This window comes from Solea senegalensis, linkage group LG2, assembly GCF_019176455.1.
Source record: "Solea senegalensis isolate Sse05_10M linkage group LG2, IFAPA_SoseM_1, whole genome shotgun sequence".
NCBI lineage: Eukaryota > Metazoa > Chordata > Actinopteri > Pleuronectiformes > Soleidae > Solea > Solea senegalensis.
The window spans coordinates 25217044-25233756 of NC_058022.1; the positions used below are offsets into that span (position 1 = coordinate 25217044).

Sequence of the window (16713 nt, forward strand, 5' to 3'; positions counted from 1 at the left end):
GTAATATACTTTATGTACAACAGCAATCTATTGCAATTCCCGAAAGGGGAACATGTTTCAGATACTGGAATGGAAACTGAAAGAAGAATAAAGTGGCGGGATGTGAAACGCAATAGAGATGCACAGAAGAGTCACTTGTGAAACAGATTTTATCGTGTTTCCCACATTATCACATTGCTAAAATGCAACCAAACTCTACTTAAAAGTTCAGGTGGTCTTTCGCAATGTCCACGTCACGTGTTTATCATTTGTTGTGAGGTCTGGTCTTGGTTCTCACCCTGCCTCGGTCTTGGTCTCGTCTCGGTCTCGACCCCTCAAAGTCTTGGTCTTGTCTTGGTCTCCATACACTGTGGTCTTGGTCTCGACTTGGTCTCGGTTTAGGTGGTCTTGACTACAACACTATAATACACATCTGACATCTGGCGTTTGAGTTCAACAAGTGTGATAATTAAACATTGTGTTTCCAGAGCAGCAGCGCCCTCTGTAGGCATAAGGCCAAACAAAGCATGTGTGTTTAGTTGACCTTATTCTGAATTAAAGTCATTTGAAACTTTAGACAAAAAAAAAAAAAATCATGTTTTTGAAATTTAGAAAAGCTCAAACCTGTGTCTACAAGTGATTTTTGAATAGTTTTAACACACAAGTAATGGTTTAATTAGCAAAACTTTGCTTTTATTTATTATTTAATCTGTTATTTAAGTTTCCTTTGACATTCTGTGGCTGAAAAAAAGGTTATGTGTATGAATGTGTGACCAATATAGGGATTTGTATCAGAATTAGGATTAAACTGTGCTGTGATGACCTTCAAAAGCAGACCACACGTTATAATTTTAGTTACTGACTAAATACTAAATCTATAAAAATACACATGTGTTTATCTGTGGTTGTTGAAAGCAAAGAGGGCCTCATGGATCACTTCCTGTACAAACCATGAAGATTCACACCTACACAAAGGAAGTGATCTAACGCTGCTGTGACAGGAAATAACCCTGATAATGGAAATCGGCTGTTGTTTCTTTCTAGCTGAATATGAGGAGGATGGCAATGAAGATGGCTGCAACCTCTGAAATCACTCTGCTGCTGCTCTGCTGCTTCATCATCTCCACCACAGGTACTGTCAACTCCAATTAGTTGCTCTGCAGCTATATTTCCCTCCAAAAATCAGTCAAAATGCTCCGTAAATTTTAATTTAATTTCACTGATTTTTCTCAGCAAAGAGGCGAACAAACCATGAAGGAAATTTACATCATCATGTTTCAACGAAAAAACTCCACCTGTGGTTTTATTTTTGGGTTTTTATATGATAACATGGTAAATTTTGTGTACTCAAACCCAGGCACACTGAATTGTTCATTTTTTTAAAATTACTTCAATTGCTAACTACTGTACAGCACGTTGGTCAACTGCTGTCTTTTTAAATGGATTTGATTGGAATAAGATTTATTTTAAGTCAGATTTTATGTCTTGGAACATGTTATGGACAATTTATTTTTCAGCCTGGAAGGAAATACTCATTTACAATAAAACACGTCTGATGTGAGATTACAGTGACAAAAGAAAATGGTTGACAAAAAGGTGCTTCAATTAGTAACAGCCAACTGAATTAAGTTCATTCGAATTAACTTAATTCAACTATTATTGAAATGTCTTTTTTCTGTGTAACTCTAACATCTTTATTGTTAATCTGTTTTTCTGTCCAAAACATGTTCTGGGATAACATCGTATATCTTTAAACATGTTTTGGACAGCTCTCTGACAAATGAAGTTCATTCAAACTAAATGTACCAAGTTAAATGCAGACAACCTGCTTAATTTAATGCCAGGTGTTACTAATTTTACTTTTTTTTATTTTTTATTTGTCAATCATTTTCTTTTTTTTCAGGGCAGCTGTATTCTGATCTCACATCATGTATGCTTTGCTGTTTATGTGTTTTTATGTGTAACCTCCTGATTGAAAAATAAATAGTCCCAAACTTATTCAAAGGCTTAAAATAAAGTAAAAGTTTGTTTCTAGATCCAGTCCAAAAAACAGTGCTGTACCATAGTAAGTCAAATAGAAATTAAGATATATGCTGCTGTACTTGTGTGGATGATAATTCCACAAAAAGTTGAAATCGAGTAATAAGAAATTACATTTTATGATAATTTATGATAATATCTTTTCTACATTTGCCAAAAATTAAATAAATAAGACCAGAAACCTTCTAGACTTAGACACAAAAAGTCAGCCGGACATCTCAGCTGCAGCACAAACCCATCACTGTGTCATTGTGTCATTGGTTGAAAATGAGGTCACAGACAATGAACAGGAAAACAAGGGTTTTCAGTAAAGACGACTCACACAGCAATGCTCACATTGAGCAATATCATATTTAAGCACAATATATAACAAATAAGGTTGAAATAACATATACAGTATGCCTCCTAATTTAAATCTTTTTGCATCAAATATAGAAAAAATATAGAAAGCAACTTCATCGCAATTGAATCAAACTAAAAAGAAAATACTATTAAATATGTCAACAGTGAATTACAAAAATGTCATTTGCGTCACTGCATATGTATTAGAAATAAATAAAAATAACTTTAAAGTGGGTGAAACCAAACCAATTTTCCAGTGTAATCAGATCAAAAATGTCCGTTTTCATTGTTGCGGATGAACCATTTGAATCATCATGGTGACGAGGCTGGAAATAAAGTTGTGAAGATGTGATGTGTAAAGCTTCAAACAGTCGCCTGCTGCTTCCTGGAGTTCTAGAGTCTGTGCTGTGGTTTCACTAGTCGTCAATCATCAATGCACAAGAATTTAAGTTTCTATTTCACCTTTATTTTACCATCAAGTCGCGTTAAAATGCATTTTGAAAATGAGACTACGCAAAGCATCGTTCAAGCAATGTCACATAACTAATACTACTACTACTACTACTAATATTACTACCACTACTACTAATACTACCAATACTAATACTGCTACTATTACTTCGACTACTACTAATAATAATAATACTACCACTACTACTACTACTGCTACTACTACTGCTACATTTAGTTAATTTACACAATAAAAAAACTTTACTTTACTGCAGTGGTTCCAAGACACTGGATCGGGACCCACAGATGGGTCATGGCAGATTTATTTTGGGTCCCCAAATAAATTTTCCAAACGTTCCCCACATTTTAGTCAAGATTTATGAGTATATGTTTTAAATAACATGCATAAAATGAAATTGAAATGAAACTAAACATCTCTTAGAAAAGATTCATCGATATCAGGTGTTACAGACAAGTCTGTAAATGATTGTGGTTCCTCTAACCCGGTGCTGAGCTTTCAATAGGCTTCAATAATGAATTGTTTAATGTTTAAGAATGAATATAAAAAGTTGAAATCACTTGGAAATCATTTGTTTTCCTGATGAAAATTTGGAGAGCAGTTTTACCAGAGGATGAACCCTAATGCTTTTCTGCAGCGCCATCATCAAGCTGAACTCAAGAATAATAATTCCCAAAAACACTCAAAATCCCCCAAAGAATGTCATGAAAACTTTTATTTTATTGTATATTAAAATTGTATTCGTCTGATTTGCTGTTACACATTTTTACTTTGCTGCAGACACTAAAATTCACTGATGAAGGTTCAGTTTTAGGTTCACACAAACATATATGAGTTTGTATTTTGTTTCTGTTGTACAGATGCTCAGGATAAATGTGACCACTACGTCACAGTAGGAGAGAGCTTCACGGTGACGCTGAAAAACCATCGCCTGAGCGACAGCGAAAAACTAAAATGGCTTAAAGATAACACGTTAATCGTGGATCGAAAGGCAGCGAGGAATGGCGCCGAGCCCAGGTTTAGCAAAGGGAGCAAGGATGATATTGATCAAAATGGATCCCTGAAGCTGAAGAAAATTAACAAAGACCAAGCCGGGAAATACACCCCCGAGGTTATGTCAGCAGATGGAATATCAATAAAAGATTTGGAGAGCGTACATTTATGTGTAATGGGTAAGTATCAATTTTTACTGAGATGCAATGCATCATCTTGTCATTTCTATTCTATGTCATTAGTTCACATCACATCTGTTTTTGTATTTTGTATTTTTTTTTTGTCTCTTGTTTCTTGTATGAAATCAAATCTCCTCTGCTCAGATCGTGTCCCTGAACCTAAAGTACAGACTCAGTGTCAGTCTCAGGCTAAAGCCAAGTTTACCTGCTCTGTCAAGGTGAGAACAAACGTGCACTTTTTCTTTCTTTCTTTTTTTTATTCAGAGGGTTTAAAGGCAATATATGCAAAACATGCACAACAGCGACCTTTAACGTTCAGGAACAGGTTAATGCCCAATCCCAATTCAAAACACTGCATGAGCGTGGTACCGAGTCACATAAATAAGACACTGCACTTCCATAAACATCCACAAACAAATCTGTTCCACCAACCTATTTGGATCATGAAGATTAGGAAATCCAACATTTCTAGGGAGGCAGGGGTAACTGGTTAGTGTATACAATGTTATACATTGGTTATACATGCGTCCATACGTCAGGGTTTTCAAAATAAAAGCAACATTGCAGGACAGGGATACCCAAAGGGCTGTAAAATTCCCAAGTCTGGGCTAAACACTGCCCTCTACAGTTCAAAATCCTGAATCACAGTTCTCTTGCCTCTTCAAGTCTGACTAAAGCTCTAATCAGCCAAAACATCCCAAAAATCTGGTATATTTACACATATCTGATGTAAAATATTTTAAATATAATATATTTAATTGTAGTAATAGTAGTAGTATTTAGTATATTGTGTATTAGTTTTGTCATTAAGTTAATATTCTTTTTGTAAATATTTCATGTAATACTGGAGTAAATGTGATGTATCTCATGCTTAGAGACAAAACAATTTTCCTCAAATGTTATTAAACTTGAATATGATTTATGATTTATGATTTCAACTGCATTTGTTTAGCAATAAATAAGTAAATGGACTCTATAATTATTGATTAATCACAGCAGATGATTTTGGACATGAAATATTAGAACAAACGCATAAACCTGGTTAAGCTTCCTAACGCTTCTCTTTAATCCACGAAATAATAATAAAAATAATTCAATAATATGAATAATCAGCTGAAATGACTTGGATAAAAAGCCTAGAAATGATGTTTAATTAAATCAAGATTATAGCTGCAACGTTCTCATGTTAATAAAGTTTTACAAAAAACAGATCTTTCTGGGATAGCCTCCACTGTGAAGGATACACAAATGTACGTACACCTCAAAAACAAGCAAACACCGGCTGCATGAGAAGGAGTCGACGATTCGTGTGACGTATTTTCACAACATCCGGACGACAAATCCACCCTTCAGGATCTAGACCCACAAATGAGAGGTGTTCGTAGGGTGGTAGCCATCTCGGAATCTCAAGTCAGGGTTGGTGAGGTAGCTCTAAATTGGAAATCCAACCATGACCTTAGAAATTGGATGATACACTTAGGGGTGGGGGCTACATGGTGGATCAGTGACAGATTTGCTATTAACATTGGTTGGTGAGGTTGATCCGACGTTCAGTTCATTTAGGAATAGAGGCTACAATGACCACGGTGTTTCCACTTGCTAATGCTCTTCACACAACAGGAGACATTTATTCTGAAAAATATACATAAACCCATTTTGTTTAAAACTGAAAAAGAGAAATGCAATATTTGCAGTAGATGTACTTTGGTTTTCAGTGGTGTACTTTTAGGCCTTGACTTTCAACGGCCACAACATTAGAATCAGTTAATGACTTAAGTGATGTACTCATGATGATATCTTCAAATCTGTCCTTTAATGACGTTTGTACCCAGCCGGCGTCAGATATTAAGTACGAGTGGCTCCTCAATAACCAAACGATGAAAGGCCAGAAGAGTCCAACACTGATATACAACACAAAAAACTTGGGAACAGATTCATTCAGATGCAAAGTCTCCAACCAGGTCAGCTCATTGACCAGTGATTCCGTCCCTGACCCCTGCTATAAACCCTGTGAGTATGATGACAATATTGTAAACAAAAGGATGTTACATACCTGACACTGAAATGTTTTTTTTCTTATTAATAAATCTATAATACATTGAGTCAATCATCAACGCATTTTTTTTCTTCCAATTTTCTCCACTTCAGCTTTTGTTTTCCCCAAACAATTTTTGGGATATAGTATCTGGATTTTTGTCGGTGGTGGAGGAGGTAGGTTTTGTTCTACTGTGTGGTTCCATGTCAGTATCTGTTATATCAGATTGTGTTGCTTGACACTATTACCTTTACATTTTGTACGTGTTTTAAGTGGAAAGTCTGAAAGAAAAGTAATCTGGTTGAAATGTTTACATGTGTTATTATTGTTATCATCAGGTGTTGTTCTGGTGCTAATAGTGGTTGTGATTGTCTGCTGTGTCTGGGCCAAACGGAAAAAAAGCTTACAAATTAAGGGTAAGAATTTTTCTGTTTATAAGAATAGATAGTCGTTATTCAATAGATACATGAATAACTACATTTCTATATAGGTCAGTCAGAATAGTGTGCTGCTGGTTTGTTTGCTGATGAAGGCAAGATTGAGCAGCTGAATATTGTGTTAATCAAAATAATTAGGAAGTTTGGATGATTATGATGTTAAAGAAATATAAAAATAATAAAATAAAATAAAATAATAAAAAAAAATGCATTAAATGCATTAAAATTCAATGAAATGTCAAAAGAAGTACCAACAATCTTTAAACTTTCTAATGAAAGTGAAATGTTGTCTGTTTATTGTCTGGCTCCAGGTTTTTTGGTCAATTAAAAAAACAAAATGTAACATTTATGCATTAAAATATCAAACAAATACGAGACAGTTGTGATGGATTTGAGGAAATAGTGTATGTACATTAGCTAAGAACACTCTACCGTCTCAGCTATAATGCTCAACACATACTACGTGTCCTACAGCACTGAGAGTCGTTTTTGGGCCTTTGTAGTTTCAAACACGCGGAGAGACTTTGACTTTGTAACAGCAGCCACACATTAACCATGCATGACCACAACATCCCCTCATAACTGGCCGATGTTCTCTATGATAGCCCTTTTTTTTTTTTTGATGACTCAGCCCCATCTTCAGAGCCATGTTCTAACGATTTGTATATAAAACTATTCACATACAATGATAATTTTGTGTACCATTCAGTAGAATTTACTACATACACTATTATTGCCACTGTGAAGTACATGAAAAGGGCATTTTAGATCATTTCAAGGGCAATGTGATCAAATGTGAAATAGCCTTCATCAGAGTACTGCCAGGTTGCTCCATATCACATTTAAGACATTTTAAGATCTGCTGAATTCAACTGACAATTGACTTTATTATCAGCTGCGCTACTACAGCAGTTTAAAGCAGTGGTTCCCAAAGACTGGGTCAGGACCCACAGAGGCAATTTTTAGACAATTTATTTTATGTGATCTCTTGGAAATGATTTTGGTAACCAATTGAAAGGGATATTAGATCTTACATATACAACTGTAAATCAGTTGTTACATTGTGTAAACATTTATTTGCTCTTGTCATAATTTATATTGTGATTTGGTCACAATAGTTTGCCATTGTTAAAATGCGGGCTGCCATAGATAGCTGTCAAATATGTTACAACCACGAATAGTAACATATTTGACACCGCTGTTAGACGGCAGGGGATCTAGGCCAGCGGCAATAATTGTTTCATCAATATTATCTGTGTCATTTGAGTCTATGGTCTGTGCCAGCCGTTCAGTTAAGTAACGATTTGTTCCGTATTTGATAATAATACAGATAAGTCCGTGTAAAACCATACCAATTACAGATTAGTCCATGTAGGAGTGAATGAATGAATGCCATGAATGAATTAATGAATATATAATGAATTATAGCATGGTGTATTGATGTTTGTTTTAGCTATGTTGTTGCAGTTGGATTCCTTGCTAGTCATTTTCTACTCTACTTTTCTAAGGTTTGCAAAAGTGAAATATTTACTGTATGTCAAGGGAGCAATACAGTCCCCTGTGACTTTGAAGAGCAAGTTCACATGTTTTTAGACCATTTTGCCCTGAGTCTCTGCTCATTTCTTACCCAGGCATAATCACTTAGCCTAGCTTTGCTTAAAATAACTTGGGGAAAGGGGCTTGCTTTACAGGGGCTGCCATTTTAGACACAGCAGAAGTGTAAAATAAAGATGACTAACATCCTTTCCAGTATGTAAGGGCCACCAAAGTTCCCTGACACACTTAGGAAAGAGAAGTGTCGAATGCTTTTTTGGCAGACGCTTTTCCTTTCATTTTCAACCTGCATTATGGATGTGTTGCTTTGTTTGCAACGAACCCAGGCGAGCAATTTCATTTCACTCTGAAGAAGAGAACCAATCACAAACCTGCAGAATGAAATCAAATCGCTGGCAGACTTGGCTGGGTTCACCCCTGTCCCTAAAAACATGTGATGTAATTTGAGGTCATTCTTTTTTTTAAACCACAGAACAATTTTTGGTGTAACGTTGTTGCCCAATAATGAAGGTTAAGATACTTCAGCAGCACTGACTCATTATGTGTGCTAATCTTCAGATGAGGAGGAGCTGCGTTTGAGGTGGGGCAGTCCTACGCAGGAGGAGCAGCAGCAGCAGCAGCAGCAGCAACAACAACGTCACCATCACCATTCTCATCCTCCCAACCATCCTCACCATCACCATCATCATCATCAGCAGCAGCCTGCCGGTCACACCGGTCCTCGCCAGCATCGCTCCAAACAGCATCTCGATCCTCAGTACCCCAGAGCCCAGAACCCTGCCTCTGGTCACCCTCAGCCCAGCCCTAGAAGACCTGCACAGGTAGGAGTTTAAAGTGTGAAGAGTTGGCATCACTTTTTTCTTTTTCTTTATTTTCACAGCCTTCGTTTTGCCTTCTCTTCAGGCTCCCAGACCACCTGTAAATGAAAATGATGAGCAGCCTCCTCCTCTTCCTCAACCAAGGAAGAAAGGTCCCAGGACACAGAGAGTGTGACAGGACGTGAGCGTCAGAGTTTAGCTCCAATTTTCTTAGTTTTTCTTTCCTTTTTTCCAATTTCAAACTCCTTTTTTAAAGTCATCTAGAAAAAGTAGACTTTGGTTTTATTGTCAAACATAATGATGTCTGTTGAATTAATGTGAATTTTTTTTATCAAGTCTTTCAAACTTCACATAACCTGACCTCAAAGAAATTGACAAATCATGCCAAAAAGGCATTTACAGATTTTTTTGGTCATCAAGACATTAAAAAATACACAAAAACAATTCAAGACAAAGCTGTAGAACCATGTACAATATTTCCATTTTGTATTCATTATAATAGTGTATTTATTTTAAAGTCATGTTGCCTGATAGTTATTCCCGTGTGCGGGAGGTTTTTCTCCTCCTACAGTCCAAAAACATGCAATATGGGGATTAGCTAAAATTGAGTGTGAGAGTGGATGGTTGTTTGTCTCTATATGTGGCCCTGTGATGGACAGGCTGTCCAGGCCTATCGCCCTATGTCAGCTGAGACTGGCACAGTGCCCGCCGTGACCCTCATGTGGAGGATAAAGCATTTGACAATGGATGGATGGATGTTCCTTTTTTCACAGAAGATGCTTAAATTTCACATGATGTAAAAACCATTTAAAGGCAAGTATATCAGCGAGCTAAACTTTTTGCTTGTTGCCTGGCAACATGTGAAGACATTAAGATGCCAGGATTTCACTGTGCCCTAAACTCAATTTTATTTTTTTTTCATTGTAAGAACCACATTTTTGTATTTTCACTGCAGCCTTTAATGCACGTGTAAAAGTGCAAAATTGTATTTACTTATCTATGCATTTGTTTATGATGTTATTTTATGTATCATTGAATGGGGGAAATGTTAATGTCCAGTGAATCATTTCCCTTACTTTTGAAATCAATGTAAATAAATGACACATGCAATAATTTAAAGAAGACGTCTATATCTGCAGCAATTTATTTACATTCTATGTACTTTTATTTTAAGGATATGTGTGCTCAAGTCAAGATTTTAAATAAATTGAGCAAAGTACTCTGTGACTTTCGTTTCAGCATCGCCTTCGCTTCTGCAATTTCAGTGCGTTTTTCAGAAGAAGGCAGTGTGTGTGTGTGTGTGTGTGTGCGTGTGTCTGTGTGTGTGTGTGTGTGTGTGTGTGTGTGTGTGTCACTCACATATCCTGTGTCTTTTTGCTGAAAATGTGCTTGTGGTTTTGAGTCACACAAACGTCAAGCGACTGCTGGTGTATGTGTTTTCCTGCACTTGCAGCTTTATGGCAACGGAAAACTGCAAACTTAGACTCTGCACAAAGACATTGAAGTACTTGAATTTTAATATTTCAAAACAAAAAAAACAACAAAAAAGTAGGAACTTGAAACACTGGGGACTCAGCAAATATCATAAGCAAATATCAACTACATTTCATGGTTTGAAACTGGCTAAAGGAAGTAGAAGTTCAGTTTTCTGAGAAGGGGGATGTGGAATATAATAAGTCAGATGAACCTTTGTAATTGTCCAAAACTAGTCCACGATTGATTTACTCAACACAAGGGCAGTTTAGTTACATGGCTGGTGTGGACACTGCCCCCAAGACTGTATAGATGAGGGTCTATACAGACAAAAAAGGTCAGTCAATCTGGAAAATTTCAAGAATTCTGAATATGTCCTCATGTGCAGTCGCAAAGACCATCAAACGCTATAATGAAACGGGCTCTCACGAGGACCGCCTCTGAAAGACCTCTGCTGCAGAGGACGACGAGTTCAGCAGAGTTACCGGCCTCAGAAACCGCAAATTCAAAGCACTTAAGATTAGAGTCCACATGATTGTTATGCTGTATATCCTGGTTTCTTTTACATTTTTTGTTTACATAAGTCCATATATGTTCCTTTATGGGTTTTTTTGGTTTTCATTTACAATGTAGAAAATAAAACAATAAAGAAAAACCATTGTATGAGAAGTTGTGTCCAGGTGTTTTGAATGGTAGTATATGTCATCTAAAGTCTTATAATGTGCTGTAAATGTGCAACATCTTAAAATTTGTAGAATTCAACATAAATCAATGAAAAAACAGATTCATAAATAGAAGGTTAAACGATAACTAGTTCCCAGGAAGGATATGTCTAGGAAAAAAAACACAATATTCTGTATTTATGTGCTGCATCCACTAGATGGTGCCCTATAACTAATATTGGGCAGCCCATGACGAGGGGAAATAATACTTAACTGGACAGTTGCCGTTTCGAATCCCACAAGGTCAAAGGGCTGGGGTACCCCTCAGCAAGGTGCCCAACCCCCATTGCTCCCTGGGTGTTGCTCCGTGGCTGCCCACTGCTCTTAATTCTAGGATGTTTTCTAGTAGAGGATGGGTTAAATGCAGAGAAGGAATTTCCCTACAGGGGTGAATAAAGTAAAAAACAAAACATTAGCAGTTGATATGCTCAGAAAGTCATGTCAAAAGAGCACACTCAAAAACAATCCAGCTAATTATTGAATATAGCTCCATTGGAGCATGGAAATACAGAGCTAGGAAAAAAGATGAACAGTTCATCACTACATTATTTAAGCATATTTGGTGATAACATTAGTTCAACTTCAATCTACAACCTGGAGGAAGAGTTTCGAACTAAGGTTATTAAATGAAGTTCAGCATTGTGCTCTAGTCTACCTAGCGATAAGACTGAGTGATGCTAAAGAGATCTGACACAACATGAACATGCGAAGATAATGGACAGATAATGGCCCGTTTTGAAATTTTGAAAGGTCACAGTCGTAAAAGCATGGGAATAAAAAGTGATCTCATCAGTTTCTTACTACTTGAACTGAGCAGAGCCATTGTTATTGTGACCAGAATCACCTTGTGCTGTTTGTGTGCGAAAGATATCATGTACAGCAATGTTATTGACTGGTAATTGTACCAGAGTCAAATGTATACTGTAACTCTGATGACCACTGTTGACTGTTATATTGTGTGTTAGTTTATATACTGCATAGACATTGTAGCAAATGACCCATGGTTTGACCCTTGACCCCCTAGCTAACAAACCCAAACTTCTTGCCTCCTCTCGACCTCCTCCCGCTCTTCTCTTCATGCATGCAGACCCTAACTGAGCGGTGAACTTTGACCTGCCCAGTCAGGCTGTGTAAATACACAGCATGTTGTCTGAGACAGTAGCTGACAACAGGAATGTGTCAAACCTTGTTAAAAGGCCAGACTGCAGGCAAAATATTAAAAGTAACAGCAACAAAAAAAATCAGAACTGAACAGATCAGAACTGAAATATAGTTTCATACTCCTCATGTGGACTGAACAACTTTTATACCAAAAGTGTCAAAATGAACATGTAAATGTGTCTTTCCATTGCATGGTGTTGTTGCTTTAAAAATGTCTGAATGACCGCACCAGCAATACGACCGTCCCCTAGCCTGCCCCCTCCCTCGTGCTGGTGTTTGCCGTAAACCAGTCACCACACTTGTGTCGACATTGTTTTACAGTTAGTCTCACTGTAGGCCTCGGTCGGTGCTGACATCAGAAGCTGTAGAGTGATCTTTTTTTTTAAAGGGGTGTTCTTTTTGTTCACTTGGGCCCCTGAAATATCTGTGCACTCCTGGGATGTCAATACAATCTCACAAATTTAAAAGAAAAAAAGAATGTTAATAATAAATCAATATCTGTAAAAAAGATCACAATTAAAATCAATGTATTTATTCCTTGGGCTATAACTATATAGAAAATTTTTAAAAAAATCCAAGTATGTCCTTTTAAATAAGATATGATAAGATAAGATAGTCCTTTATTTGTCCCACAGTGGGGAAATTTTCAATTTTTGGAGCATACATAACATAATAATCAGATTAAATAAACTCAGTAATCAGATTATTTGTGTTCATGTAAACGAAGTAAATAATACCTAATAGGACAGGCAGATTTGATCTCTCTCTCCCTCTCTCTCTCCACCTGGGACAAGACCGACACCTAACTTCCGGCTAGCCTCTCTCTCTCTCTCTCTCTCTCTCTCTCTCTCTGTCATTGACATACCCATATTAAACCTGTCCAGCGTGTGGAACATGTAAACGCTTCCCCTTGGGATTTCGGATTGGATTAAGCGCCACGGCGTGTGTCGGATTTGTTGTGCGGCTCCGCCCGGTGTGCGGTGGTTTGCGGTGTTGTGCGGTGGCGTGCTCTTCGAGCTGTGTGCACACATCTAAGAGTTTTATTGGTCTGCCCGACAGCGGCGAGGGAGGACTGGTTTCACCCCACACGTAGGACAAAGGGAACAAGGGGGTGAAATTAAGGGGAAAAGGATACGTGTCAAAGAAGAGAAGGATGAAAATGGATAACTTTCACCTCACAGTCGTCTTTGGGATTTTAATGTGGGGTAAGAGAGGTTTTTTTGCTTGTTGAACGCTAATGAACTCCGGTACGTGACGCCGTATACCACTCAGCAGAACTACAAACCAAACCCTGTAAAGGAATTTGTCAATTTAGCCTTCATTTGCTTATTGGCGGACACACAGTTGTCGTAGAAGCTCAGTTAAAGGACGGTCTACACACTTAACATCCATTAGCCAGATCGGCTAACATGAAACCCAAGAAGCAGCATTTCATTCCAATTCATTTTGAACTTTATCTCGTGGTTCGCTCTGCTATATTCCTTTGGGCATTTTGATGGACGTAGTTCACCAGTGCAACCACAGAAAGACGTGTATTTTAAGTGGGAAAAAAATGTAATCGGTGTATTGAATCACGTCGTGTGATAAGTGCCATGTATCTAGATGGGATTCGTCACTGGAATCTCCCCTGTGGAGTGAGCCGAACCTATTTTCCATTTAAATTAACCGCCAATGTTTATACACGACTGGCTGCATATAGATGACATGTATGCTATTTGTCTCATTAACTGCAATTAAAGCACCGGTACAAGATAAGTTCACAATGAAGACTTTATAGTGTGTGTGTTATTGTATTTGTTTCCTCTATAGGACCTTTTCTGTCATAAACACTGACCTTGTCAGGACTAGTAGTACTGTAGATGAAAATCGGGTCCAAATGAGGCATAACCTAATTTCTGAAGCACTGGTTTAGTGTTAGAATTGTGGTTAGGTTAAGATTAGGATTAGGCACTGGTCATGGTTAAGGTTAGGGATAGTGCTGTATTACGGCTGTGCAAGTGAATGGAGGTCAGCCTGTGTGTGTGTGTGAGTGAGTGAAAGTGAGTTTGTTATGTTGCCTACCATCTGCCTTCTTTTAAATTCAGTCAACCATCATAAGGTGACCTGTTTTGACTGGGGCACATAAAAAGCCACCCCGGGCAGGCCGTCATGATAATGGTCATGATATGTGTTGTATCCATACCATAGTCATAGCAGACTGATGGAACTAAAGGTCGAGTGCTCAGTCAGTGATTAGACATGGCATTCTACTTCAGAGACCAACAAGGTAAAACAAGGTTTACCAGTGCTGAAGTTGCCTTATGTTTGGAAGCATATCAGTGGTTCTCTCTTTTCAGGGTGAGAGACGGAGAGAGGCTTAAATTAGTGCAGTGTAAGATGATCAAATGTCGCCAGCTCCCCTGTGGTGTTGTATGTTCTGGCACTGTAGAAGCAAAAGTGCCCCAGTACAAATTGCCTCGTCAACATGGACTCCACTTGTCAGACACATACCAAGACTTGTGGTTCATTTATCTGAAACCACCAGACTCTCACTTCATCTATCAACCCGCACTGTGAGTATCATACCATGACAGCTGGTTTGATATTGTTATAATATACTGTACCTCTGTATACTGTAAAGATCATATTCTCCACATTTATCTAATATGGAGCTCCAGTAGCTTACCTCATACAACAAATGCTGTGTTTCCATCATCGTACTGTTCGGTTTGGTACAGTGTGGCACAGTTTGGAATGGTAAACCCCCTAAGCGGGGTGTGGGCTGTGCCCAATGGCTGCTTAATGTGGTGTTGCACCAGTGCAGCAACAACGGATGATGACATAAAATACGACACAACAAGGGAGGACATCCAGTAGCTCTTATTTATTTTTTTTCCTGCTTGGTTTGTGGCAGTTTGTCTCAACATTGACGTCTTGTTGCTTTGAGAATAGACTGTGGGCATTCTCCTCGACTTCCATGGGATATTTACACCAATCGCAAGGGAGTGGTGTTTTTCTGTCACCCAACCAGGTAGCTCCACCCTGACCATACCATACATTTGACTCCTTGGTACCCCAAGGAATAGGCTGCCAAAGAATGGAATGGTTGTGGCTGATTATTTTGACACTATTCGTAATGGAAATGCAACAAAATATGTACCTTACCAAACTGTACCATATGTACCGTACCAAGCTGAACTGAACTGTTCCACTGTACTAGACATAACATAAATAAGGCAATATATCTCTTTGCCGGTTGTTTAATCATAAAAGTGAAGATGGTGGATACATGTTGTGCCAAAACAGTCAGAGACAGGCTAACAGGAGAGCATTTTACCAGATACCCACAGATCTACTATGAAACGTGCTCACAGAAATTATTTAAATGGCTAAAGATAGTGTTGTTGTCACTGGAAGGATAAGTGTCACGTAAGCATAATATAAGCATTAGCAACGAGCAGTGTAATGTCAATAATTGCTGTGTTAATGTTTTAGTGCTGAGTAACTCTTAGATTTAACAAGAGATCGTCTGCACAGCAATTTTGTTTTTACATTACTCTGCCTGTTGCTAATGCTAACACTATACTAATAATGGGGGCGGGACTAGATAAGCCTTTTGCTTCTCCCGCTTTCCCTTTCGGTTATGTGTATTGTGTGAACTTCACTGTTGTGTGATGAGTGATCTAAATGTCATGACCGAAATAAACATAAATAAAATGTGACACTTCCAGTGACAACAGCACTATCTTTAGCTGGTAAACTCACAAAGCCAGATTGTGTCCATTTGTTTACCTTCCAGTTTGTTTATTTTCCACTTTCAGTGACTAAGTGAGTAAGGTGAAGGGAGGTTAATCCAGAAGTTGAAGATGTAAAGATACTGCAGGACTGGTTTTATGTCCTCTCTCGCTGTTTACAATCTAGTAAAAAAGCACCATGGGCATTATAAGGATCAGATATATATGTTTGGTCTGTCGGTCAACTCTGTCGATTTTAAGTGTGCAGTGAACTCTGACGGGTTAAATCCAGCTCCGGTCCCATTCACTTTTGCAGCATCCTTGATTGCCATGATGGCGCTGTGACACTTAGTAACATGGCATTTGGAGCTCTATACTGCAAGTCAAGGTGTGTTTTAACAGTAATTCAATCCCACTCATTGATGTACACCCTTTGCTTGTGTACACCCAAAACCTAAAAAAAGTTTCAAATGTTTCTGCATTAATTCAAAGAAAAGCTGAAAACTAAAATAAAAAGACCATTTACTGGACATACCAACAGGTAGTTCAGTTTTAAATCCATATCAATAAATTAAAAGATGATTAAGCCAGTACACGTCTGTTTTTTAGATTGAGAACTAATAATACATTGACCTTGGCTTTCATATTCCGTGTCATCCGACACCCAACACTAACCTGATCAGTTTGAACAAGCAGATGGTAAGAATATAAAAGCACCTTTACTATAAATGAACATGTTTTTTTTTTATTTGGGATTATTTATTTCACCTTTATTTATTTCATTTCAACCGCAGTCCA

At 37.8% G+C, this 16713-nt stretch overlaps 2 protein-coding genes across 3 annotated transcripts in view; both read left to right on the forward strand.

The window, feature by feature from the left end:
* Window positions 1-1000: 1000 nt before the first annotated feature.
* si:ch211-132g1.1 (T-cell surface antigen CD2) lies at window positions 1001-9457 on the forward strand. Of its 2 annotated transcripts, XM_044049801.1 has the most exons (8): window positions 1001-1111; window positions 3691-4002; window positions 4147-4220; window positions 5835-6012; window positions 6151-6213; window positions 6376-6453; window positions 8587-8849; window positions 8932-9457. In XM_044049801.1, exons 1-8 carry the CDS (start codon window positions 1030-1032, stop codon window positions 9019-9021), a joined length of 1140 nt encoding a protein of 379 aa, XP_043905736.1. In that variant the 5' UTR covers window positions 1001-1029; the 3' UTR covers window positions 9022-9457. The 2 variants fall into 2 exon arrangements, with proteins under 2 accessions (XP_043905736.1, XP_043905728.1); XM_044049793.1 differs by having other exon boundaries at window positions 6151-6453.
* A 3605-nt stretch (window positions 9458-13062) lies between these two features.
* The window catches only part of ptgfrnb (prostaglandin F2 receptor inhibitor b), a 63833-nt gene continuing 60182 nt past the window's right edge, over window positions 13063-16713 (forward strand). The window contains exon 1 of the mRNA XM_044019628.1: window positions 13063-13407. Coding sequence (XP_043875563.1) covers window positions 13356-13407 — 52 coding nt within the window. The 5' untranslated portion in view covers window positions 13063-13355. The remainder of the gene's footprint in view (window positions 13408-16713) is intronic.

Coding starts and splice junctions, on each gene's coding strand:
- si:ch211-132g1.1 (XM_044049793.1), top strand. CDS start 1,030: ATGAGGAGGATGGCAATGAAGATGGCTGCAACCTCTGAAATCACTCTG. Junction 4,003..4,146: donor CGTACATTTATGTGTAATGG/GTAAGTATCAAT, acceptor TCCTCTGCTCAG/ATCGTGTCCCTGAACCTAAA. Junction 6,454..8,586: donor AAAAAGCTTACAAATTAAGG/GTAAGAATTTTT, acceptor GCTAATCTTCAG/ATGAGGAGGAGCTGCGTTTG.